General features: G+C 39.5%; 2 protein-coding genes across 30 annotated transcripts in view; one reads left to right on the forward strand and one right to left on the reverse strand.

Annotated features, from left to right (window-relative positions):
* The window catches only part of adgrb2 (adhesion G protein-coupled receptor B2), a 256669-nt gene that overhangs the window by 55595 nt on the left and 176632 nt on the right, over window positions 1–24442 (forward strand). For all 29 annotated transcript variants that reach the window (XR_013904851.1, XR_013904850.1, XR_013904848.1 and 26 more), the window contains exon 2: window positions 22710–23613. Coding sequence is in view for 24 of the 29 variants with exons in the window: in XM_080296657.1 (XP_080152783.1) it covers window positions 22725–23613 (889 nt within the window). In the remaining 5 variants the exon portion in view is untranslated. The remainder of the gene's footprint in view (window positions 1–22709; window positions 23614–24442) is intronic.
* Window positions 2118–4848, reverse strand: LOC113014479 (E3 SUMO-protein ligase ZBED1-like). Its single transcript, XM_080296167.1, has 3 exons — window positions 3492–4848; window positions 3062–3314; window positions 2118–2866 (listed from the first exon to the last, which is right to left on the reverse strand). The coding sequence occupies exons 1-3, from the start codon at window positions 4607–4609 to the stop codon at window positions 2450–2452; spliced, it is 1788 nt and encodes a 595-aa protein (XP_080152293.1). The 5' UTR covers window positions 4610–4848; the 3' UTR covers window positions 2118–2449.

Consider the following 24442-nt stretch of genomic DNA (forward strand, 5'->3'; position numbering starts at 1 on the left):
GTTCTCACAGGGGTTTTCTTATATTGTGGCATCATGTGTTGCTTTTGCTCTTTGAGATCTGTTGGCCTACTTCACTTTGTCAGACAGGTTATTTTTAATTGATTTATTGATTAATGACATTATGCAAAAAAGCTAAGAAATCAGAAAGGAGCTCAAACAGTTTTTCACCACACTGTAGTTGTCAAACCTTTGGCCATCTTTAATGAGGAAATCCACCATTATAATGTTGTGTGTATTAGACAGCATAACATTATTTCTTTTCAACATTTTGGAAAGAAACAGCTACTTTTTTCAGTGCAATTAATATGAATGATCATACGTTTAAGACCACCTAAAAAAATCTGCATTATGTGCATGTTAACATTCAGCCGTAAGCAGTGGTGTGGTTGAACAGACGTGCAGTTCTACTTCCCAGGGCATCAGTTGTTCGTTTGTTTCCTATCTTTTTTTTTTTACATCTGTTTCTTTTTATGTTCTATTGATGTGTGGAGAGGTTATGACATTGGACATGCAGTGTATTCACAAATGCTCAGATGCACAAACTTCAGAGAAAGGGATGGGAACTCTGACAGAAGCTGACTCATGTTTTTGTCAGGATGATATTTGACAGCTTTTACTCTCCCAAAAGACATGTTTTCTGACCTTGCCTTACAATTGTTTGAAAACACAGACAGTAAAGAAATCATGCCAGACTTCAACCACTCCAAGTGATGAATTTATGCTCTAGGGTTTCCACAATGTGTGCAAAGAGGTAGGTGTAGGTGACATCAATCTGGCTTATAACAGCCTATATCTGATAGAAGTTTCCCTTTGCTTATTGTGCTCTGGGTTGCACATCACTTGCTACTGTGCATTATTTGGTTCCCACTGTGCGTGATCTTCATTATCAAAAGCCCAATGTCAATGTTCCTGATGAAGAGTACACCTTTCATCGAAGACAGGAACATCATTTCTCTTTTCTTTCACTTTCTTTTTCCTTTCTTTATATTTTAGGCTCCCCATCCCTTATCCATCGTTCCCTCTATATATCTGTCAGTGCATGAGGTGAGGAGAAGAAGTGAAGCAGACAAGAAATATATCCCAGTGAAAGACAGGTCTGGATAAATAAAGAAGAGGTATATTCAGCCCTACCCAAGAGGGAAAGCTGAAGGGAGACAGGGGAAGGATTTTTTTTTTCCTCAAGGCAGCTGTCAGATTTTGAGAGGACAATGAACAAGGGAGAAAGAAGGTAAAAAGAAGGAAAAGTAGAGGTGAGGGAACATGCTGAATGGATGGGTGATAATAAGAGATAGGGCACAAAGTCGGTATTGATAAAGGAGAGGAGGACAGATGCAATGTGGCATGTACAGCCATAGGTAGAGAAAGAGTGCTGTCTAGGTGCAAGACTGCTGCAGTGAAGCTGTGTTTGAGCTATTTGTTCGGTAGGACAGTGAAATTATAATTTTAAATTTTAAAGAGGAGATTTTCCTTTGCCAGAACCAACTAGAGTGTAACCTAAATTTGATAAACAGCTGCAGACATACACATCAGCCCCAGACTTTGCCTTATTTAGAGAGAATTTGTATCAGACTTCTTTGGAAAAACAAAAGAGTGAAAAAACATGACCCCAAAATGCCAGCTTTTCAACAGCTAAGGTATAAACAGCTAAGGTATAAAGTTCCACTCTATTAATTAGATTTGAAAAGGTGTCTTAAACACAGCGGCTATTTCCTCAAACAAGCAGAGAAGCATAATTCTTGAATAAAAATAAAAAATATGAAAACCGAGATTTCTAATATCAAGGCTTTCACCTGGCAGTAATGACGTGTCAAACAATCACAATATTTTAGTAGGCTCTCATTTAAATCAGGCTGTCAGGACTGTTGCGTGGATTCTTTTTTTTCCAATCGCAGCTCTGCCCCCCAAAAAATTTAAACCTTGAAGGTGGGAATTAAATTTGGGTGTAGCGGTGAACCTATAAGTAGTGCTGTCAAGAGATTAAAAAAAAATAGAGATTAATTAATTATGATTTTTAATTAATTGATCTAATTAATCTCTTTTTTAATCTCACCTAAAAATAGCTGAGGAAAGCCCTCAACTTATTGTGGCAGACCAAAAGACTGATATAACAAAGAAAGTGACTTTATAAAGTCATTTATTGTTTAACAAACGTTAAACAGATGCAACCATTTACATACTGTTGTATTCTTTTGTAAAATAAGTGGAAAAATAAATACAAATAAAATCAAATAAATTAAGTGCTGCAAGTTAGTACATCAGAGTTGCTCTTTTCTGAGCAATACAGCACTGAAATTCCTCTGCTTCAGATAATGAAAAATAAAACTGACATTGCAGTGCTGCAAGTTAGCACATCAAAGTATTCTTCCATCACAAAAAAAAGTGCTGAACATCAAGCAATCTATTCTAGTAGGCTACAAATGACACAGCAGCTATGCTGACCACATGTGTCTCATTTCTTCTTCCTCAGCCAGTCGCTAAGACACACCAGCCTGGTAACATTTTCTGGAAGCAAGGCTGCCCTTTTCTTTTGCACTATGTGGCCTGCAAGGCTAAAGAGTCTCTCACAGGGTACAGAGGTAGCTGGGGAGGCCAGGTACTTTTGTGCTAGGACTGACAGCTTTTCATAGACTCCTGAGTGAGCATACCACCACTGCAGGGGACAGTCATCAATACTGATGCTGGGTTCTGCTCTGTAGCGCTGCAGCTCTCCAGACTCAATTCCATCTTCTGAGTCAGAGTCAGACCCCAGAAGGAGTTCGCTCCTCCTCTTCTTCTGAGCTGGTCCATCATCCTCTGTGGAGGGCTGGAGACTATCTGCTCTTCTGGGCTCTGCTGCCTGGAGCATATTCTCCAGAATGGTCCACACCTGAATGAATGAATGAATGAATGAATGAATGAATGAATGAATGAATGAAGGAATGAATGATTGTGATTAAAACTAAGTGCTTTTTTATTTTATTTTATTTAATCTTGTAAAGAACTTTGTGTTCCATATAATAAATAAAAGTTTGATTTGATAATGAATTGGACTCATTAGTCCAGCTTAACCTTATTGTCCTACCTGTTCCCTCTTTTCTCTTGGAAGACATTTCAAATCCTTAAACCGTGGATCCAATGCTGTGGCCACCTCGAACCATATCTCGTTGCCATTAGCTCGTCGTGCTGCCAGATCCTTCTTGAAGGCATTCTTGAACTTCACCACGTAGGCAGGATCATCATCAGTAATGTCCATGACACGGTACAGATGGCGAAAAGCAGGCAGCACTACAGAGCAAGAGACGTAGGCCTCACCACCCAGCAGCTCTGTCACATACCTGCAGAGGTGGAGAGGTTTGCTAAATAAACCTAGCTGGATTCATTTAAATCAAAGTGTAACTGATTTCCAATTTAATTGTCCTTAAAAGTTCCTTGTTATGTTCATTAATTTTGATTTTTACACATGTAACAGTAGTTTATATAATTAAAATGGGAAGGTGTTTATTTGAACTTACTTGCATGGTTCAAGCAGGAGCTCCAGCCTCTGCAGTTTCGCCCACTCAGCTTCGGTTGGCAAGACCAACCTGTGGTTCTGTTGGTCCAACGTAGCCTGGACAGCCTCTCGGTTACATAGGAGGCGTGAGACCATTGCGAGAGTCGAGTTCCACCTGGTGGGTACATCCTGTATAAGTTGATCGCTCTTCTTTCCGAGTGCTACTTGTTGTTGGTTAAGTTCTGTGGTACTCGCAGGGCTTTGTTTAAAATGACCAACAATCTTGCGGCACTTTGCCAGTACACCGACAAAACCACTGCTATCGAGACATACCGTGATGGTCCTCTGGAGAATGTGAGCATTGCAGGCGATGTGCTCATATGGAAGTGCTCTCATAGCAGCCAGCATGTTTGCTGCGCTGTCTGTGCCAATGGTGGATATCTTGTTTTCAATACCCCAGTCATTTGCTACCTTGAGGAACTGTTCGGCGCATTTATCAGCAAAGTGCCTGGTTTCTGTTCTCATGACGGTCAGTGCAAATGAGTTGAGGTTCCACTCACTATCAATAAAGTGTCCAGTCACCCCAAAATAGCTGTGGTTGCCAGCTGAGGTCCAGTGATCTCCGGTTATAGCAACACAGTTGGGAGAATCCTCCGCCAAAATCTCAAGTTTGTTTTTCTTTTCGCCGTCGTACATTTTGCTGATTTTGGTCGTTACTGTAGTCCTGCACGGCGGCTTGTATGACGGGTCATTGGACGCAATTTGCAACACCTCTGTCAATCCTTCGTCCTCTACTATATTTATCGGCCTACAGTTCATCGCTATCCACTTGGCAATAACATTAGTCAGCCTGTCGGTCGCAGACTTGCTCATACAAGGGGTATTCTCTAGTTTTGTTTGGCGAAAAGCTTTGCTCTGGCTTGCTATATTGCTAACGTCTTCACTGCTAGCTGTTGCTGCACTCGCGGCTGGGTGCTTTGCGTTGAGGTGATAGGCCAAACTTGAGCTGCTTCGGTGGTAAGCAAACTCCTTCTTACACTCTAGGCAGACCACTTTACCTTTGTCAATGGTGCCGTCGGGGCGTTTATGAAATACAAATTTCTCGTTCATTGGGCCAACAACTCTCAGATGCGCCTCCATATCCACACTGTAAGCTAATCACCACTTCTCACCTTGACCTCATGACGTGACTCCACCCCCAACAAGTCAAGCACAAGGAGCCCAGCACATAAAAACGGATTTTATAACATAGCAACTCTCATACAAAATCAATGACGTCAAGAGATTAAAAATTAGATTAACGAGATTAAAAAACATAACGCGCTAAATAGCATTGTAATTAATTAATCGCAATTAACGCGATAATTTGACACCCCTACCTATAAGTGCTTGTCTTGATCTGACTTAATTTGAGTCATTCCTTTAGACGAGCATGACAGCTGCTACGCTCATATCTGTTATGTTTTGGCAAAATCAAACACTGCTGCTTTATTTACAGTACTTAAAAGATGTCAGATGACTAAAATTTATAAAAGCTTCTTTCCTTGACGTCCACCCATTGGAAGCAGTGCATTTTTCAAGCAATGCTTTAGTAGATCCCCTCACTAAAGACATGACAGCTTTATTTTTATTAGTTGGCTTTTATTAGTCCTTTTTCAAGTATCTTCTGCAACTTGACCGTTCATGTTTTTACTTCCCCCAAAAAGTAATCCCGTTACTTTACTGATAACTTATTTTCAAAAGTAATTAATTACTTAGTTACTTTTTAAAAACACGATTTACAACCTGAATCTAAAACATAAAATAAACTATTTTTTGTGTTTACATTCAGTCTTTCAAATAGATGCAAGTAAAACACAGCAGAAAATAAATAAAGTCAAAGACTAGCTAGCGGTCCTTTTGCTCTATTTTCACCTGTAAAGCAGGAGTGGGGTAGGCGGAGGTGTGCTCTGGTGCAGGTGTGCCGCAGCGGTCAGTTGAAGAATCTGTGAGTTTCTCTGTGAATTTCCCATTACATCGTTGCACACTCGATGCTTGTTTGGGGGGTGGGGGTTTTCGCTGTAAAAAGAAGTTTTCTTCCCACGCACGATGGACGCTAATGTTTTTGTCACTTTTTATGGAATGAAACTCAAAGTAAGGTCAGTACTTCCACGTTTTAAACGCTGCACGCTCATTCTCTCTCGCACTGATATATTATCCATTGTTGATCTGCACACAGCTGTTGTCACGAACGTCGCACTCGCTTACGTCATTGTCATGAGACATTCTCGCAAAAAAAAAAATCACGGTTTTAGTAATGCAGTAACGCAGCGTTCCTACGGGAAAGTAACGGTAATCTGATTACCATTTTTGCGATACTAATCCCTTACTGTACTCGTTACTTAGCCTGCAGTACCAGCAGAGGGAGATATTTAAAACAAAAGTGTTTAAATACCCATTATTAACACATTTACGTGTAAATAGCTACCCAGGTCAATCATGTGTTGCATAGGACCCTGGACTGTAGGTCATACCTTCATCATTCACTAGCGACTTCTTTGGTTTAAATATATTATCTCCCCCTGCTGGTGCAATTTATGCATGCAAGTGGTCACGTCATATCACGTGTTTGGGTTATATATCGGTATGAATGACAATTATTTGCATGTGGTAACTTTTGCAGCTTTCATGACAGGACTTTGTTCTTAGATCCTTTAGTCTAACCTGAACTTACCTGTTACTTTCAGACCAGTGTAATTAATAAATCCTTTGACTTTTGTCATATCTAACTGTTCCTGTTGTTGGGTTTGACTCATATTTCTTTTCTGCACTAATAGGGCTTTAATGTTATTTTGTTGCTAAATTACAGCGTGGGAAACTGTTGCTACTTTTTTGTATCAAAGTGTCTTTTGTGTAAAATGGCTTTTAATGAGGCTCTGAAAAGCTCTGGAGTTTTCCCACGTGCTTTTTTGGCATTCTTACTTGGCATTCTTCTCACTTACTTCTGACTAGTTAAACAGTTTCATATCTGCCTATTTCACATCACCACAGCATTTAGTTGGCTAATGCTACATTTTTTAGTAATGTTTCCACAACTTGTTTTCTACCTTTCTGCTTTGTCCCTTACATTTAAAGCAAGAAAAAGCAAATGGCAATTTGTGCACTGTAAAATAAGAAAATACATGCACACATACATAAATAAAGTCAAAATACCAATGCATAACTCAATAATTTTTGAGATTTTCAGCATGTAACTGTTGTTGACTTTGAAAGAGCTCTGGCAGGTTGACATTTCTTGTTACATACTTATTTACGTGTCCTATTATTGTCATTGTACATCTATGATGAAAATGTGGTTTTTCCACCGGATTACTGGGCAAGAAATATAAATAACAAATAAAAAAACAGGTATATTAATAAATAATAACATTATTTAAAAAATAAAAAATACAATAAAGATTTAGACAGAACAGTATGATACTAGCTTTTGAACCCACTCTACCCATCTTCTCCACATAAAGGTGGCCATTGGTGTGTAAGGTAAATGTGCCCAACACACCAAATGTATTTATGTTGGCTTGATTCTATCTAAAGAATGGTGATGAAATAATATGAAGAGCACACAGAAAGTTAACTGGAACATTGTGTTTTTCCATAGCATAGAAGTTAGTGCATTCACCTTACAACCCAATTGTCCCTGGTTTGCAACTAGTAGGAAACATAAGCCCAATTTTGTGTGGTTGGGTAACAAGCCAGCATACAACTCCTGTTGGTCCCAATCCTGGATAAATGAGAGGACTGCATCTGGTATAAAAAATCTGTGCCAAACCAAATATGTAGACCCATCTGCTGTGGGGAATAAGGGATCAGCCAAAAATTGTAAAGGCAAAGTTTAATGTTACTGATGCTAAAAAATATTTGTTTACTCAACAAGAAGTTATGTGCTTTTTGAAGCAAGAATTTGGTTGTTAACCTCACAGGAATATTGTAATTACATGAAGAAGAAAATTCAAGATGCAGAGAGCTCTAGTAAAGTAAAACCCACAACAAAAACTCACGGCAACAAGGTTCAATTGATATATAAGTTTCAGTTGTTTTGGGGTTTTTTTATTGTCTACTTCATATTTATTTTGTTTAAACCATTCTTTACCATTCATCTATTGCAAAGACACTGTACAGTTCTTCTCACTTAGATCAGCACTGATGAATGAGAATGAGCGTTTAAAGCTCACCCACTTGTTTACTCATTCAAAGTAAGTATGTATAAGTATGTGTAAATCCAAACTACAGACATGTAGATATCTGGAACTGTGACATTTATCCTTTGCCTGCAAGAACAAAATGAGCAATTATTGCAGACTCCCTGTGTAGAGAAAAAGACTAGTCTTTATAGCCTCTCTCTGCAGAATTACATTCGTTGTGAAGGACACATTGTCCACATAAAGACATGAACAGCACACAAACACAAACACACAGACCAGAGTTGTAGGCTATTACCTGCAGCGTCAGCTGTTTCGGTCTCGATTCCTGTCTTCTCCTTGATACCGAGCCCTAAAAGCAAGGAGAGGAAATAGAGAGAGAGAGTGAGGAGATAATGAAATAAATACCATGCTTGGCTACACTTCAAAGAGAGAGGGAGAGCCTGATCTGCTCTACTGCAGCTAGAGAGGGAAGAGATGTTACATAAAGAGAAAAGATTGGGGGATAACTGTAACCACCACCTCCGCAGTAACACACACACAAACACACACCCAGACAAAAACACATTAATAAGCTTTGACTGCTCTGAGCTTGTTATCTAATAGCATTTGGTGTTTTGAATTATCCCAAGTTGCTGGTCAGCATATTTTTATTAGCACTGCATATATATATATATGCATATATATATATATATATATATATATATATATATATAGATAGATAGATAGATAGATAGATAGATAGATAGATAGATAGATAGATAGATAGATAGATAGATAGATAGATAGATTGATTGATTTTCTTTTATTCCACCACTTTAGAGATGTACTGTGAATGGAAAGGTAGCCACTTTTGAGCAGTGCAAACCCTATCTAATCTGCATATCTGTACAAGTAAACACTTTCATGTGACCGCTTTTGTATTCTCGTGCAACACATGCAAGCAGGGGAGCCCTGCGGATATGTTCAATAGAAGCTATCCTCAAACATGCACCAGACCATCAATGTGTGTGCATCTTATTGCATGTGAATATATCATACTGTTCCCCTTCTGATGTTACGATTCACATTTAACGTACTCAACGCACAAAACGCGTGTTCCTTATTTGTAGATAGTCTGTAGAAGACAAATATCCCTGCCTGAAGGATGTGTTTTCCATCAGTTCACACCTGCACGTGCACAAGAATACGCACCGACAAATAAATGTAACCTTGAACGGCTTACAAAACCTGTCAAACCTGCACTGAGACGCGTGCAATCACACAGGGGCGCACACATACAAACACACACACCGCCTTGCCCTTTTCACTTCATTTCTCTCCTTCTGCTGTAACATATCTGTTGACATCGACAATAAATTTAGCTCTAGCTGCCTATTATCTTTCACCCCGATGCCACAATTACATTAAGTACACTATTGCTCCGTGTGTGACTTTTTAATTTTATTTTTCAATGAGCAGCTTTTATTCCCCCCTTTTTCCAATCAATGAGTCTTGGAACTTTAAAGCTTCTTTAATGCCTTTTAGATCCCATTACGATGCCTCTGGTTTTCATGGGAAGTGGTGTTTGGTATTTTCAATCTTTTAGTCCCAGATCAAATTTACTATTAGCTTTGCTGTGGGGAAATTGGGCCGACGCGCAGATGTCTCCATTTGCATGCGGCAATCAATATTTTCAATATAAACATTTTCGCCTTAAAACGAATCATTTGCTTGCAAGATTTCACTTTAACCTTGTGTAACCTTTAATATCTGCAAATCTTATGCTCAATTAACCCTTCGGAAGGCAAAAGAATAAGTTAAGAGGAATGAGTTGCTGGCAGAGTAAACAGGGGATCATGTATGGAGGTCAAAAACATCCAAAGATATGTGGATTGCTAGACTGAAGAGGCAGGTACCTGTAGTGTTGCCCATGAAAAGAGAAAGCAAGACAAAGCAAGCAGTTTATTTTAAGCTTAGTAAACAATATCATATCATTATTGATTTTACAAAGGATTTCCTGTTTCCAAAAATGACTTTCCTTTTTTAACTATAGTGCATCATTGAGAAATTCGTGTTTTTCCATTTTCCTTTAGCTTTCTTCAGACTTCATATAACAAATGTTTCAGTCCAAGTATTCTGTCTCTGTTTCTGTCTCCTTCTTTTGCTTCCCCCCCCCCTCTGTCTCTGGCTTTCTCTGTACCATATATTCTTGTTTCCTTGAAAAAAAGAAAAGAAAAGAAAAAGCTGGTGTAAGCTGATCTGTTGGCAGGAATATGCTGTAGAGGGAAGCCGATCCCCATCTTCCTCAGTCTGTGAACCTCTATTGCACAATAAAACCTAGATTCCCTCTAGGCCCACCACAATATTACAAGGCATTTTTCCAAACTCCTTATTGTACATCCCACATCACACATACACAGACTCGCTGATTTATTCAGATCTATATATGCACATAGCAGTGAGTTGTCTGCCTAAATACATGGTCTGCTTCACTCTCATTTTAAATATAATCACACTGCGTGCATGTGTCTGTGGCATCCGATTCTGTCCAAACACTCAGCAGATGGTGACATTTAGGCCGTTTTCCCCACCATGGCAACAAGGTTAAGGGGGTAGAGTTGTTTGATAGGGTGTGTTGGGTCAAACCTGACACACGCTTCAGTATGTGTAAATTTATAATCTGCTAAATCATGCTATCAGAGAACTGCCACAATTAAAGGCAGGCAAGGTTTTGTACAGTAAAGCATTAATGGATCATAGCAGGAATTTTGCTGCCTTGAGCTCCCCTGGTAGTTAGTCGCAGGGTCATATTAAATGTGAAGCAGACAGGAACTGATGTGCTGCAGGAAACTCCTGAAATTTAGAGTGGGAAGAGTCGGGTATGTCACGTCTGTCACTGTCTTGCAACCTTGTCTACACATTACATGGTAGCTTTGGTTTTCTTTAATCATTAATTACATGTCACTTTTTTTCTTTTGAGTGTATCTCTAGCAGATGTAAGCTGTGCAACAATATACTGTAGATAAAAGCGTGATTTTTTTCATTTTTTTTGTGCTGATTGAAGAAGATTTAGCTCAGCTTTTCAGCAGCAGCTCAGATTGAGTGGTTGCATCAGCCTGTTGGCTGTTTGAACTCTGAGACATGTAACCTTAGGTAGTTTTGTTAACTCATGCCTAAAGAAAGTTTTATCAGTAAACAAAAGCTTTATTTGGTGACATTACACAACTGTCTCATGGCAAAATGGCAATTAGTCACAAAAAAGTAATACAGAAGTGGGAAAGTGTTAGAAGTCGGAAAATGGGCAAGTGCACGGATTTGAGTGGGTTTGACAAGAGCCAAATTGTGATGGCTAGACCCCTGGGTCATAAATGTACGTGGGGAGTGAAGGCTGCAACCAACAGACGAGCTACTATAGCTTGGATAACCAAAATATACAATGCTGGTTCTGATAGAAAGGCATCAGGATACAGTTTGTTTCACATGGGTCTACATAGCCGCAGACCAGTCCACTTGTCCACTGCCAAAAGCACAACACAAAGTCTGAGATGTTGATTTGGCCTCAAAATCCAATGGAACATCTGTTGCTAATATCTTGGTTTGGGTCAGGCTGTTTTAGTAGCAACAGGGGGACCAAAGCAATATTAAGCATGTGGTCATAATGTTATACCTGATCAGCGTATGTTGTCCCAACATTTCAGAGGAGCCACATGATACTCATAACCAAAAGATATGATCTTTGAGAGAAGTGTTACATGTTATATCACTATACAAAACTGTTATATTTGAACCCAAACCATTTCTTTCTAAACCTGTCTGAGTTGTTTTTTATTGTTTTAGCCTAACTAAGTAGTTTTTAATGATTATTAATAAAATAAATCTCTTGTGTAGGAGTCAATCTGCGATCTGTGAGCGTCAGCGACGATGAATGATTCCCTGTCCTCGCAATTCCCTCCAGCCCCCCAAAATGTCGAGTTTTTCATCCTTTAAATGTGAAAAATATTCATTTCATGGAGACAAAACTGCAGATGACAAATTGTGTCGAGGCAGATGAAAATAAATGAAGCTCGGAAATTTGTGTGCAGGAACATGAAATAAAAATGGAAAAAGTCAAAAATGTATCAGCAGATTAAAAGTTCGTAACTGTTTCACAAATGGCTACGAGAATGGCTGTGTGTGCAATATGCTTTCACCAAACCTGCATGTTAACGTTATGAAATGGATAAACTGCAACACTTTGCTTGTGATCTATTAGTCTTTCTCTGAGGCTTCCAGGGTTGTAAAAGAAAGAAAGAAAAAAAAAGAAAAATTACCTTCCCGCACCATACTTTCCATTTCATCAATTTTCTTATCCTTAGCTCCAACAACTGTTTACTCACTCATGTGAAATTAATGGGTCTCACTATCAATATCTGCCCGCAAAAGTAACATCAATCAATATTGAAATTCAGGTTTGGAACACATTGAATAAATGCTACATGCCATTAAAGTGCTTTTTAAAGGGTATGAGACCATGTAATAATTGGCTTACATTTTCCCCACTGAGTGTATTGAGAAATGCATTTGCTTTAAGTGTTACTAAATTAGAGTTTGACGAATGACTTTCAGTTTTTCTTAGAACATCACATCAGTGCACAATCTACTTACCACAATATTACATTACCAGTGTCATTTTCATTTATTGTGTTTGCTTATTTACTATAGATAATTAAAGTAGTGGTGGTCATTTAATCAGTGTCCATACTCATAGCTCATACACAGAGTATGAAATTGCTACAGTGGGAAGCTACTTTTCACTGACAGAGCAAATCCCATGTTATAATTATTTGCCGTCTGTAGATTCGGGACCATATATGGCGATATTGACAATAATTCAGTGTAAATCCATTCTAGGAGTAATTTCCTAATGTGCGGTCATTTACTCCTCTCAGGTTGGGCTGCAATTAACCTGCCTCTTTACCTCTCTGTTAGCCCTTCACCTTCATTTACAAGAAAGTGTGATGTTAGAGGATCTTCAGAGACTTCTGTTCTCTGCTGAACAGTCATTTTTCGGTGGTATTTTGAAGAATTAATATCAGTATTAAAAGGGAAAATCACTGATATCACTGATGATTGGTACAACAGTTCGATTCAGAGTTGATTTAAAAGCTATTTTAGATTCAGTAAATCACATAGTGTACTTTAGTTTCAGGTTTTTAATCACAACTAAGCTGTTTGTTCCAAACCATTCATCATATGCACAATTTGCACAACAACTGGCAGTTAAGCTAAATGGTTTTGATGAAGGTCACGGTCTGAAAAAAAGGAGCTGCTGATCCAGTTCTACACTGCGGTCATTGAGTCTGTCCTGTGCTCCTCCATCACAGTCTGGTATGGTGCAGCCACTAAACAGGACAGGAGCAGACTGCAGCGGACTGTACGGGCAGCAGAAAGGATCATCGGCACGCCCCTGCCCTCCATCCAGGATCTAAACCTCTCAAGAACCAGGAAACGGGCAGGGAAAATCATCACAGACCCCTCACACCCTGGACACAGACTTTTTGATCTGCTGCCCTCTGGCAGACGGTACAGAAGCCTGCAGACCAGGACCACCCGACACAGGAACAGTTTCTTTCCCCTCGCCATCTCCCTTCTTAACAGTTGACCTGTCACACTGCTCCCACTGCCAGACTGCAGCTGCACCTTATGTACATTTTGCAGTATTCATTCCACCTCATTCATTTCTGTATTTTATGTATATAAGTTTAGATTCGTTATTTATAGCTGATTTACACAGCTTTGTGTATGTATGTGTAATGTGTATATATAGACACGTGTGTGTGTGTGTGTGTGTGTGTGTGTGTGTGTGTGTGTGTGTGTGTGTGTGTGTGTGTGTGTGTGTGTGTGTGTGTGTGTGTGTGTGATTTACATTGCTGTGCTTGAGAGCCACCATCTACCGGAACCAAATTCCCTGTATGTGTCTGCACATACACTTGGCCAATAAGCACGATTCTGATTCTGATTCTGATTCTGAAAAGGAGCATGAAGGTTTGTGGAATTTAACGATACAAATTTGAAAGACTGTCACAGTCCTGAGTCTGCATGACTATAATAACACGAATATGCGAGATGATGAACAAAACGATGTAAAATGTCACTAGCAGAACAGAGGCTGCTCATCATTATCCATAACTCCGCGAATAGTTTCACAGGGCCTTTGTGATGTAACCACGGATGGATTTCTTTTCTTTGCCTGATCCGAGTAGACTTCGCTATGTGGTGCAGTGGGTGTTAGTTGGCCAGCTTGTTTTTGCATTTGTAGAGGTTTTTTTTTTTTTTTTGCTCCACAACATTAATCACTGGGTGATTGCGTAAGACTTGCTGGCAAAATATTTCACTTTCATCTTGCAGAGCTATCTGTAAAGTTATTAAAAATGTGCCAAACGTTTTCGATCTTCAAAGATAAACTACAAAGTGAGTCTGCTGTATGAGACCTGAGCACTGTCGGGGTGCTGCCGTGCGGTGCTCTTGTTGTCGGAGTCACAACTTTAAAGATGCGATATCCCAAACTTGATATTAAGACTATGTGAATCCATCTAGAATCATTGAAGAAAGAATTCTAGTTCTTTCATGAATTAATTTGCCTCACAAAAAAAGTCAAGCTGTTTAAGTGACTTAATCTGTACTATAGTGTTCGTTGGTAATGTTTTGCCTTCAAATCGAAGCTACACTAATAAATAATTCCATAAACATGCTTTGAAACATGTGAACTACTTTCCTTCAATGCCCGCGTAGGTTCTCTGTTGATCCACTCCCTTCACGATTGATAAATCAATTCGTTACTCAGTTTCATCTCACACTTATGATTTACGCCTTCAATCAGCACACATGTTACATGTTAAGCTGGATCTATGAATATGTATAGGCGCCTTGGTGTGCTTGTGCTTGTGTATGTAGCATATCCATAGCTGAAAGACAAAGTGCCCTTTTGTGTGATCAAGGGGTGTAGTACTGCTGTCTCTTTTCACAGCATGAGATCCACTCAGCTTGCCTGCCATTTGTGAATAACTGATAAGGCAAAGTGAAAAGCAGTGACTTGGTGGTGTGCAGGAGCAAGTTTGATAAAAGGACAAACAGAATACTGACTTCTAAAATGTCAGCCCGAATAAATCAGATTAACAACATTAGTTCTTCATATTCCTTTACAGACAGAAGATCTTATCCAGATAAAGGACTTTAAACGGAGCAAGCACAGATGTGTGGCTATGCGGGTAAATAAATTAAGTTTGACTTTGAGGAAGGCTGAGATTTATAAGAGGCTGAAAGTAAAGATGAGAAGGGACAGAGTTGAGAATTTGATGCTGGAGGCCAGAGCGAGAAAGAGGAATGTTTCATGACTTGTTAATCAGAAGTACAGAGAGAGACTCCAAACACTTCGCACAAGGATACAGACTTCAAGTTTTGATAGTATCGAGCTAGCGTTCAAACGGGTGTGGCAGGCGTGTATGTGTGTGTGAACGTCAAATGGATTATTTATCGAGCATGGGTGTTTGTGAGGGCTCATATAAAGGGCACGTGCTGATCTCTGCTGAGGGTTGCAAATGAGAGAGATACGCTACATCAATAAATCTGACAATACCATTCTCTACCACAGTGCACTTAAATCTATGCACTGAAGAATGGGTGGAGGCAGAGAAATGGAGTGTGAGGAATATGACAAAAAGAAGGGGGTGTCGTTATGCTTTATCAGAACTCCCTAAACACAGGCACCATATCCAGGGATATTCAGTTGCCCAAAAGCTATTTCACTCTATCATTCTGCAAGAACAAACAAGTTTACTGGAAGGTATTTGTGGTTTAGTGCATGATTATCTTTTTTATGGGAAAAGCCTCATTAAAGTTAGCATGTATACTGATGTCCATTTTAGACAGCTGCTGTCATAGAACAGTAGCTATAGTTGTTAGCCTTCAGGGTCTCTGAAGTAAAAGCAAAAGTATTATATTATGGGGGATATTATTAAGAGTAGAGTCAACATGTGAATGTGTTTATTGTGGAAGATGAGGTAGAATGGAAGACTTATACTGTGGAGACTGGTCCTTTCTATCCAATAACCTTTTGTCATTTAGACTCAGCAAAGTTATTTCATTAGCAGCTAAGGTAACAAATCTATTTGTTCGTTGTCAGAAAAGGATCTCATTTGGGTTAAAAAATACTCTGTTAGCAATCTTCATGTCTCTTATGATGATATGTGTCAAATATGCAGATAACAGCTCATGTGCTACAGGAATCCTTACAACGTAACAAATATGCTACTCATGCTACATAGTATAATCTAGTTTTGTTACTCAGGTCTCTCTGTTGCCTGATAATGTCTCAGTTCAAAAGTTAGGAACCTATTCTCACTGCTGTTGGATCAAGTAGCTATGTATGAATTAAGGTGAGTCACTTTAGGGACAGATGCACAGAGTCACAATGAAGAGGGGGGATTATTATGGAGCTCTGCTGCCCCTCAGCTCTGTGGAGATTTAGAACTTTGAGCTCAGTGTGTCAGTTTCCTAGCACACAACTTAACTGCTGTGCTTCATTGCTATTGTGGCATCAATTTTAGCACAACAAGAATCTATTCTCAGTGAAAGGATCTAAAAGCCAGCAGCACTTAGCAAGTACTTAGCATGCTTCCTTAGCAAAATTAGCAACTAATGAACTAAACAGAGTATTAATATTGGATCTAACTGTAACTTTAACTTTAGCTAAAGCCTTTAAAATTAAGCAGAAACTTCTGATATAAAATCCAGCTTGGTGGTGTACATGCATAAAATTACAAAATGTATGTCTTTGTCCAACAAATTATACAACTATAGGTAAGGTCCACCTGTTGGCTATGCACGATCAACAGGTGGACCTTAGTTAATCATACATTTAGCAGACGTCTAAATGAAGGCAAAAAATAACTGTAAGATTATGTCAACTTAAAGAGTGACACCTCACAGCTTGTTTTCATGTCGCTGGTTTAAGCTCTTTTTCTTTCGTAATTTTGTGCATTTTGTGCTTGCACTTGGAAATGTTAGAAAAACTAGAGACTTGACAAGATTTGAGGGGAGAAAGGGAAACATGGGAAATCATATGCAACAAAGGTTCTTGGCTGGACTTCAACTCGCAGTGATTTATGATTGGAACCTTAAAGGCTTAGGCACACAGTACATTTAGCTTTTCTGAGTAATGACCATTCTTTTTTCTTTTTTGCACTAGTGTATGGCTTTCAATTAGCACTGATGACTAGGTTTATTGTGCATTACTGCCTGAAGAAATGCCTGCTGAATATGCGATAAGCAGGTTTTCTGTAGCCTCACTATCCAAGCTGAAAGAATTGAAGCTTGAGGCTACTCCACTGAGGACCTCAGGCCAAACATATCCATTAGTTTTACATGTTGCCTCAATGGGAGAAACTGATACACATTGAATCTTTAAGCAGACAATAGATTTATTTATTTATTTTGTCATACAATAGTGACATGATTGGTTAGCTTTTGTGTATAGGTGTGGTGGGGTTTTTCTCTTTTTTTAAACAAAGCAGCGTTGATTGCTTCATAACCTGTATCAATGTCTTTGCTTGGTTCTTAAAGAAAAGAAAAAGTCATCTTGATATTTTAATCGTTGTGTCAACAGGGAGTTAAAAGGGAGTTTTTCCTTTTCGCTGTCGCCAAAGTGCTTGCTCATAGGGGGTCATATAATTGTTGGGTTTTTCTCTGTATGTATTATTGTAGGGTCTACCTTACAATATAAAGCGCCTTGAGGTAACTGTTGTTGTGATTTGGTGCTGTGTAAATAAAATTGAATTGAATTGATTAGAAGGCGTGAGAAGTTAAAAAGTTGACTTTTTACTTTAAGTATAATTTTAATTTTAAATAGCTACATTTCTTTATGCTTTAAAAGAATTTTTCTCTATTACTTACTTTAAGAGACTGTTACTATTCCATCTGTATTGATAGAGGTAAGATGTGTGAAACATGTTATATTATTCTGTTGTAAGTGTGGGTTCAGCTAAAGTTTACGCTGCACACAAAAATATCGACAGTACCAGCGCATTTTGGTTTTCTCAAGTATGATCCTTAAACAGAGATTATTTTATAATTCAGTCATTCAGGGTGTTTTGCCTTGTGGTTTCACAGCATGGCTCAGCAACAGTTCAATGCAAGTTTATAAGTCAGGCAAGCTTTTCTGGAGACAGAGGCGAGGTTTTTAGAGACAAGTGTATGGGGAATAATACAACTGGTGATCATTAATATCCCATTTTATCATCATGGGAAAAGGATCCTGCTGTGTAAAAGGAATAGATACAAATCATTTTTTATGCTAGAGTGAATTCAAATGCTAAATATATATAAGGTCCCTTTTTTAAGTTCCAGGGCAAGAACACATACAAAGCATTAAAATCTTTTTTTTTCTTGAATCAAAGTATATGTTTCCCCTAAACTACATTCAGTACTCTACTGTCGAGGACAAAAGACCCATTTTTGATCTGTCATTAATGATGCTTTAAAGCACTCTGTGAAATAATAATCCCAGTCAAGGACAGCGATACTTTTTAGTGCTGTGATATTATTTCAAAACTAGTGCCCCAGCACTGTTCTGTCTTGCAGATGTTTTATGGTAAGGACAAAAATCAGATGAGTCATATTGTCACTTGCACGGCATTAAAGAATAACGACAGAGCCAGGAGGAGCGGGAGAGGATGGTGAGACGGGGAGTGAGGGATATACATATTTTGCCATCCTTGGTGATAACATTAATGTCAAGGTGGAAGGGGGAAGGAAGACATCAAAGCTAATGAATATTTATGGATGCCCATAGTAAAGTGCTGTTTTAGAGTGAAGTGGGACAGAATGGCCTCATGAAGACGGCACTTTAGGGCCTACTCCAGCACAGACTGTGGCTCTATGAATATTCATTGCTCATTGTCCCAAAAACAATTTGCTTAACGCTTTTGACTTCTTTTCATCCGTAAAATGTGTGTATTTTATTTTTTTTACCTATGCATGGTTTGGACTATACTGTATCTGCCCTCACTTTTGTTCGGTCTGTTACAGAAGACACTTTGATTTTTGGCACATAAATGAAACAATCCAAAAGTCTGTATTTATTAATATATAGCATAGGGCACATCGATCCCTTCAGTACAGAAAGGAAAAAAATATAAGAAGTTTGTCATATAGATAATTCATTATATTCATACAGCTAAGTGACATGTTTTTCACAGGGCCTGTGTCCCCTGTGCAGATTGTGCAGATATTCATTCTGTGTATTTATCTTTTAATTGGTTTAAGTAGGACAGTCCGTAACAGACAGGTACAAGACTATAACCCCGTCACATGTCAGACAGCATCATCCTTGAGCAGATTTCACAAGATGCTACATTCCTTCCACCTTTCCCCCACTGTGCAATGCATTTGTCTCTATAGCTCACACTAGTGCTGTTTGAAAGCTCTTTGGATCATTCATTCTGCATGTGTGTGTTGGGGGGGGGGGGGGGTATCAAGGTGGGAATGTGGTAGAAGAAACACCCAGTCTAAATAGTAACACAAGACTAAGATGAAGGAAAGAAAGGAAAAAAACAAACAGAATATCACAATGTTGCTATGGTTACTTGTCCCACACGACTACCAGCTCTTCCCAGAGTAAACAGTGCCTGATAAGGGAACAGAAGTACGGTGCCTTTGAGTGGTGTGCTGTTGGCAAATGGAGGCCTACAATGAATATTCTGTGTACAAGTACTCGTATGTTATATGTGTGTGTGTTTTTGCAATATGTCTCCGGTTGCTGTCTTTGACAAAAACAAACATAAAAAAAAGAATTAACACTTTTTTCTTCTTCTTCATCACTTACATATGGGACATTTTTAAAGAACATTTGTCTTTCCTGTGCTCCTCACTGCACAACAGGGTGGCATACTGGTTTCGGAGACCTTCCCGTGAAGCAGATTTATTGTCCAGAAAAATTGCGTGTAGGTCAACTGTCCTTGAGCATGACAGTATTTTATGCACTGTACATCACTCTGAGTTAGCATCAACAAAATGCTTCCCCCCACTCCAAAGGGGATTATTTATTTTTCATGTTAAGTGATGCAAATTGTGTACATATTTCCCCTGTTGTTGTATAATGGCTTTAACTTTAATTCACTTCTTCCTTCAACATCTCTTCCTCCTCCATCTTTCTTGTTGTCTTTTGTTTGGCCCTCATTAAAATCTCACACCTATAAGCGTAAGTGCCTCTTGCTGTCTAACTCTGGGGAGTCACCTCTTGACATTGGTGAAGTAAGCCTCTTACCAAAATCTTGTGGACTACATGTGCAGTGATGGAGGGCCTTATCAGACTTATATAAATCCTGTGAGTACAGGTAACTACTGCATTTCACTAATCTGAGCCTAAAGGAAGTGGAGTTGCTCTCAACGTACAAACATTGTAGGTCATTGTGTAGGAAGATTTAGTAATCTGATTGGCACTGTCATGCTACACTTCACACTAATAATTAAACAGTTTAACATAATTTTTAAAGTCAATACCTGATGAAATTTTGTCAGTGTTCACTATGTAGATAGAATTTGCATTTGTACCAAGATATTCTTTTGCTATCCGTGGTCCCTCCCAGTCCAAGATGGCACTCGTCTAGAATGAGATATGGACCATATAGAACTTGTTGACCATTATAAGGATAATATATAGTTATGTAGTGCACTCCAGACAGCCATACTTGTCAGTGTGAAAAATACTCCCAAAATAACCAGTGCAAGTGCAAAAGGATGTAATTTCCGGTTCACGTGGCATGCCCTTGTGGTTGTACATATGTGGTTTACCTGCCATTTCATTTACATACAACACACCATGAATTTCAGAAATTCCACTGTTTTTCTCTCTTTTATGCATTAATGTTTAATTTGGATTATATAACAAGAGCTTGGGCCCACTACAAGCAAGTTACCAAGACTACAGCTGAGGAGAAGAGAAAGAGAAGGATGTTTTTATTCTCTTTCACTCAGCTGGCTCACAAGAAGATGACATTTTGTGAGCTCATACACTTGACATCAAATAATCAAATGAGAATATTAAATAAAATTTAAAAATAGGTAAATAAAACCTAAGATGTGCTAAGTTGTGTCTTACTATTGTATAAGAAATTAAGGCAAATGCAGAAGTGTGTGAAAAAAAATTATACCACCCTTATTATTTCCATGTGAATGAAGAGGGTAAGTAGCAGCCAGGTGCTGCTAATCAAATGTACCTTATTAACTGATCTTCAGCAAATGTGAGCACCTCTGTAAAAGCAGAAGGTTTGGCACGGGGGTATTTAGAGCATTCAGGTGTGTTTTAAATCAGTGCCAAGGAAGAAAGACATCAGCAATAATCTTAGAGAAAGAAATTGTTTCTAATCATCTACAGAGACTGCAAAGACTATAAGACCTTTTTCAAACCATTTGACGTCCATCATTCCGCAGAAAGATGGATTATTCACAAGTGGAAAACATTCATGACAGCTGCCAATTCCCTAAGAGTGGAAATCTTCACCCCAAAGTCAGAACATGCAATGTTCAGCCTCGGTTAACATGTTAGATGTTAAAGTTTATGACATGACAAGTATGGCTTGTTTTGAATAGTTGCCAGGAGAAAGCCTCTCCCCTCTAAAAAGATCATGTTGCATCTGAACCAACCACAGGACTTGTGGAAAAATGTCCTTTAGACAGATGACACCAAAGCAGACACATTTGTGCTGATATGCTGTTTTTGGTATCGGCCAAATGCGATGCTGTGCATTATGGCCAAACACCTCATACCATCTGTGAAGCACTGTGGTGGAGGGGTGATGAGTTGGCTTGTTTTGCAGCCACAGGACCTGGACACCTTGCCGTCATTGAGTCAACCAATGACTGTTGTATACCAAATTGTTCTAGAGTCAAATGTGAGGCCATATGTCAATAGGTCATGAAACAGGACAATAATCCCAAGCACAGCTGCAAAAGTCCAGTTCAAACCGCATTGCATTTGAAATGTGCTGGAGGAATTTAAGAGAACCATGCATCAATTAAGTTAAGAAAAAAAAGCACATCAGCCCAGAAAGTACCTCATTCATGAGATGGCTTTCCAAGTCCTGCATCTTTGCATCTGAACATATTATTTATATAGAGCTCATTAATTCAAAGAAAATCTTTGTTTTTTTTTCTTTGCAGTTTCATTTTTTTAATTCATCAATGACTTTTTGTGGTATTGTGTAGTAGCTTTGTAAAGTTTTGTAATGTGTTTACAGTACAAAGTTGTGGTAAAAGTATGTGTTGTCTTGAGGCATTTATTGAATTTCAAAGCATAGTAATATTTTTTGCAAGAAAAAGTAGGTATTATGCTATAAGGTTATTGGTAGAGTGGTGCAAACATTTCCCATCTCCCACGCATCCTCTTCAAACCACAATTATGCAGAACCACTTGAAAGTCTTAGGTGATGGAGCCGACACACTGAGAATACAAAAATATAGTGACTATTGAAGTAGTTTCAAGTAAAATGCTAAAACACTGTATATAGAGGTTTTTTTGTCAGCTGTGTGTGTGTGTGTTGTGTGAGTCAAAATCAGGCTGTTGGCGGACCCTCACTGTGTCGGTGATGGTAATAGTTTGCCAGAGCCTTGGGGGAGCTTCTCAGCAGGCGATGGTGTGTGTATGTGTACGTGATGTTGTCTGTGTGTTTGTGTGCACATATCAGCAGGAAAGGGTAGAGCAGGCCCCACAGTGCATGTCTCAACAGCCAAGTCATCAACCCTTTTAATCCAGCCCAGCAGGGATGTGTTTGTGTTTTTGACGGCGCTTGTGTGTGTATGTTTGAAGAACTTCGTGAGAAGTGCTGCCATGAAGTTGTTTATATTCTACTCTGAGGAGTGGCAGAAAGCTGTCCAAAACATTTTCAGCTTGATGCGATTTTTTTAAATACAATATTGAACTTTTTCTCTTTTATCCATGGCATGTTGATTTTGTTTGAAAGTATTGCCTAATATGTCTAATGTCCAATCAGATCTCTCTCTATCCCCGCCTCACCCATCCTATTCTCTCTTCTCTCCCCCTGCAGGACGAATGTCATAGGATGAACACTGCTGGTGGGGTGTGTCTGTCTGTGCTGTCCTCTCTCCTGGCTGTGGCTGGGGCCCTGGCTGCCGTGTCTGCCCTCGCTCTAGCTCCTCTCTCTGCCCTGGCTGAGGCTGCCTATGGGGTTGCCAATAGCGTCCCCAGCACCGGGGCAGAGGGGGCCCCCTCGCCTTTGTCCTCACCATGCTCCAGCCTTGTAGCTGGGGTGCTCTATGGCTCTTTCTCCCTAAGGGAGCTTTTTCCCTCCAGGGCACCGGGTTGTTCCTGGTCTCTGGAAAACCCGGATCCCACCAAGTACTCCCTCTATCTCCGCTTCACGCGCCACCCTGTCATTTGTAGGACACACTCCCCCATGCTCCTTTCCCTTGACCACCACCTAGCCAATCAAAGCTGTCCCCTGCACTTACAGACGGCCACAGCCAGAGATCAGGAAGTCATCGATCTTTGTGGCAGCCGCACCAGTTCAGACGGACCTTACTCCTTTCTGCAGTTCGATAAGAACTTTGTCCAACTGTGTCTAACGAGACATCCAGCTGCAGATGAGCCTCAGGTATCTAAGGAATTGCTGGAGCTGAGACTGGTAGAGGTGTTACTCATTAACAACGAAAACTCCAGTCAGTTTACCTGCGGTGTGCTCTGCCGATGGTTCGAGGAGTGTTTGCGCACTGATCACAATGGAGACCAGGAGGTTTCTGATGGGGATGGTTGTGGGATGACCCAGACAGGCTGTATTTGTCCAAATCACAACATTATGGCACCACCTGTTCCTCTGCTCCCAGAGACACCGCACACTTTCAGTAACGGGTCACTGGCTCCTGATGACTGTTGCGTCACCGAACTGCATTCCAATGATGCAATCGCCATAGCGCCCCGAGACGTACGACAAGGTAGGATTCCTTTCACTGTAATTTATGAGGTGGTGTTTCAGTGCTGGTCTTGCTATTTTCAGTGCATCACACATGAGCACACATCCCTATGTGAAAATTACTTTGGCCTTGTAACACAACGTGCAATAAAGCAAGATAGTCCAAGGTGCAAGCTGACCCAAACACTCTGAGTTGTTTATTTTATGTATCCACTCGGAGTAACAAATGGAAAAGAAAAGTTTGTTATCGTGCCTTTTTGTAGCACCTCGAGAAGCGGTGGAGGTGGCGAGAGGGGGGTCACATTGGTTGCTTGACAGATAATTTATTATTTGAATTTTGTCTTTTGCATGTTGGCCTTTAATTTAAAAAAAACGAAGCAGTTCAAAGGAGGCCCTTTAAACCTTCCATCAAAAGATTTGTAATGCCTGACAGAAATCCAGCCTTTTGATCTATATTTTAGAGATTCCCCCATGTGGCCAAGGGGTGGGTCTCCCATGACTTCAGTTTACATGCTGAACGGTATTGTGTGTGTATGTGTGTGTGTATCCATCCACTGAGAATGTTAGGACTAGATCAGATTTGACACCAATGGACAATATGCAAACCGTCTTTTCTACATCAATGAATTAGACACAAAGAAGACAATCCTTTCACGCACAATACACATGGAAATTTGTTTGCGTGTGTGCATCCGCATAAATCTGTTTTCTGCCTGCAAGCAACACAGATAAGTGCTTAATCCAAACAGAAATGGACAAGCACTTGTGCTAAAGCTTTCTAATCATTTCACTTCATCACTGCCACCAGAGTATTTAGTCTAATGTAATTAAATTAGAACAATATAGAGGTG

Source organism: Astatotilapia calliptera, chromosome 22 (genome assembly GCF_964374335.1).
Source record: "Astatotilapia calliptera chromosome 22, fAstCal68.1, whole genome shotgun sequence".
Taxonomy (NCBI): Eukaryota; Metazoa; Chordata; class Actinopteri; order Cichliformes; family Cichlidae; genus Astatotilapia; species Astatotilapia calliptera.

Bases quoted from the DNA above. Each gene is read 5' to 3' on its own strand.
- LOC113014479 (XM_080296167.1), bottom strand. From the start codon at position 4,609: ATGGAGGCGCATCTGAGAGTTGTTGGCCCAATGAACGAGAAATTTGTA. The intron at 3,315-3,491 runs GTAAGTTCAAAT...CCACCTCTGCAG, and splicing joins CTCCTGCTTGAACCATGCAA to GTATGTGACAGAGCTGCTGG. The intron at 2,867-3,061 runs GTAGGACAATAA...TCATTCATTCAG, and splicing joins CAAGAGAAAAGAGGGAACAG to GTGTGGACCATTCTGGAGAA.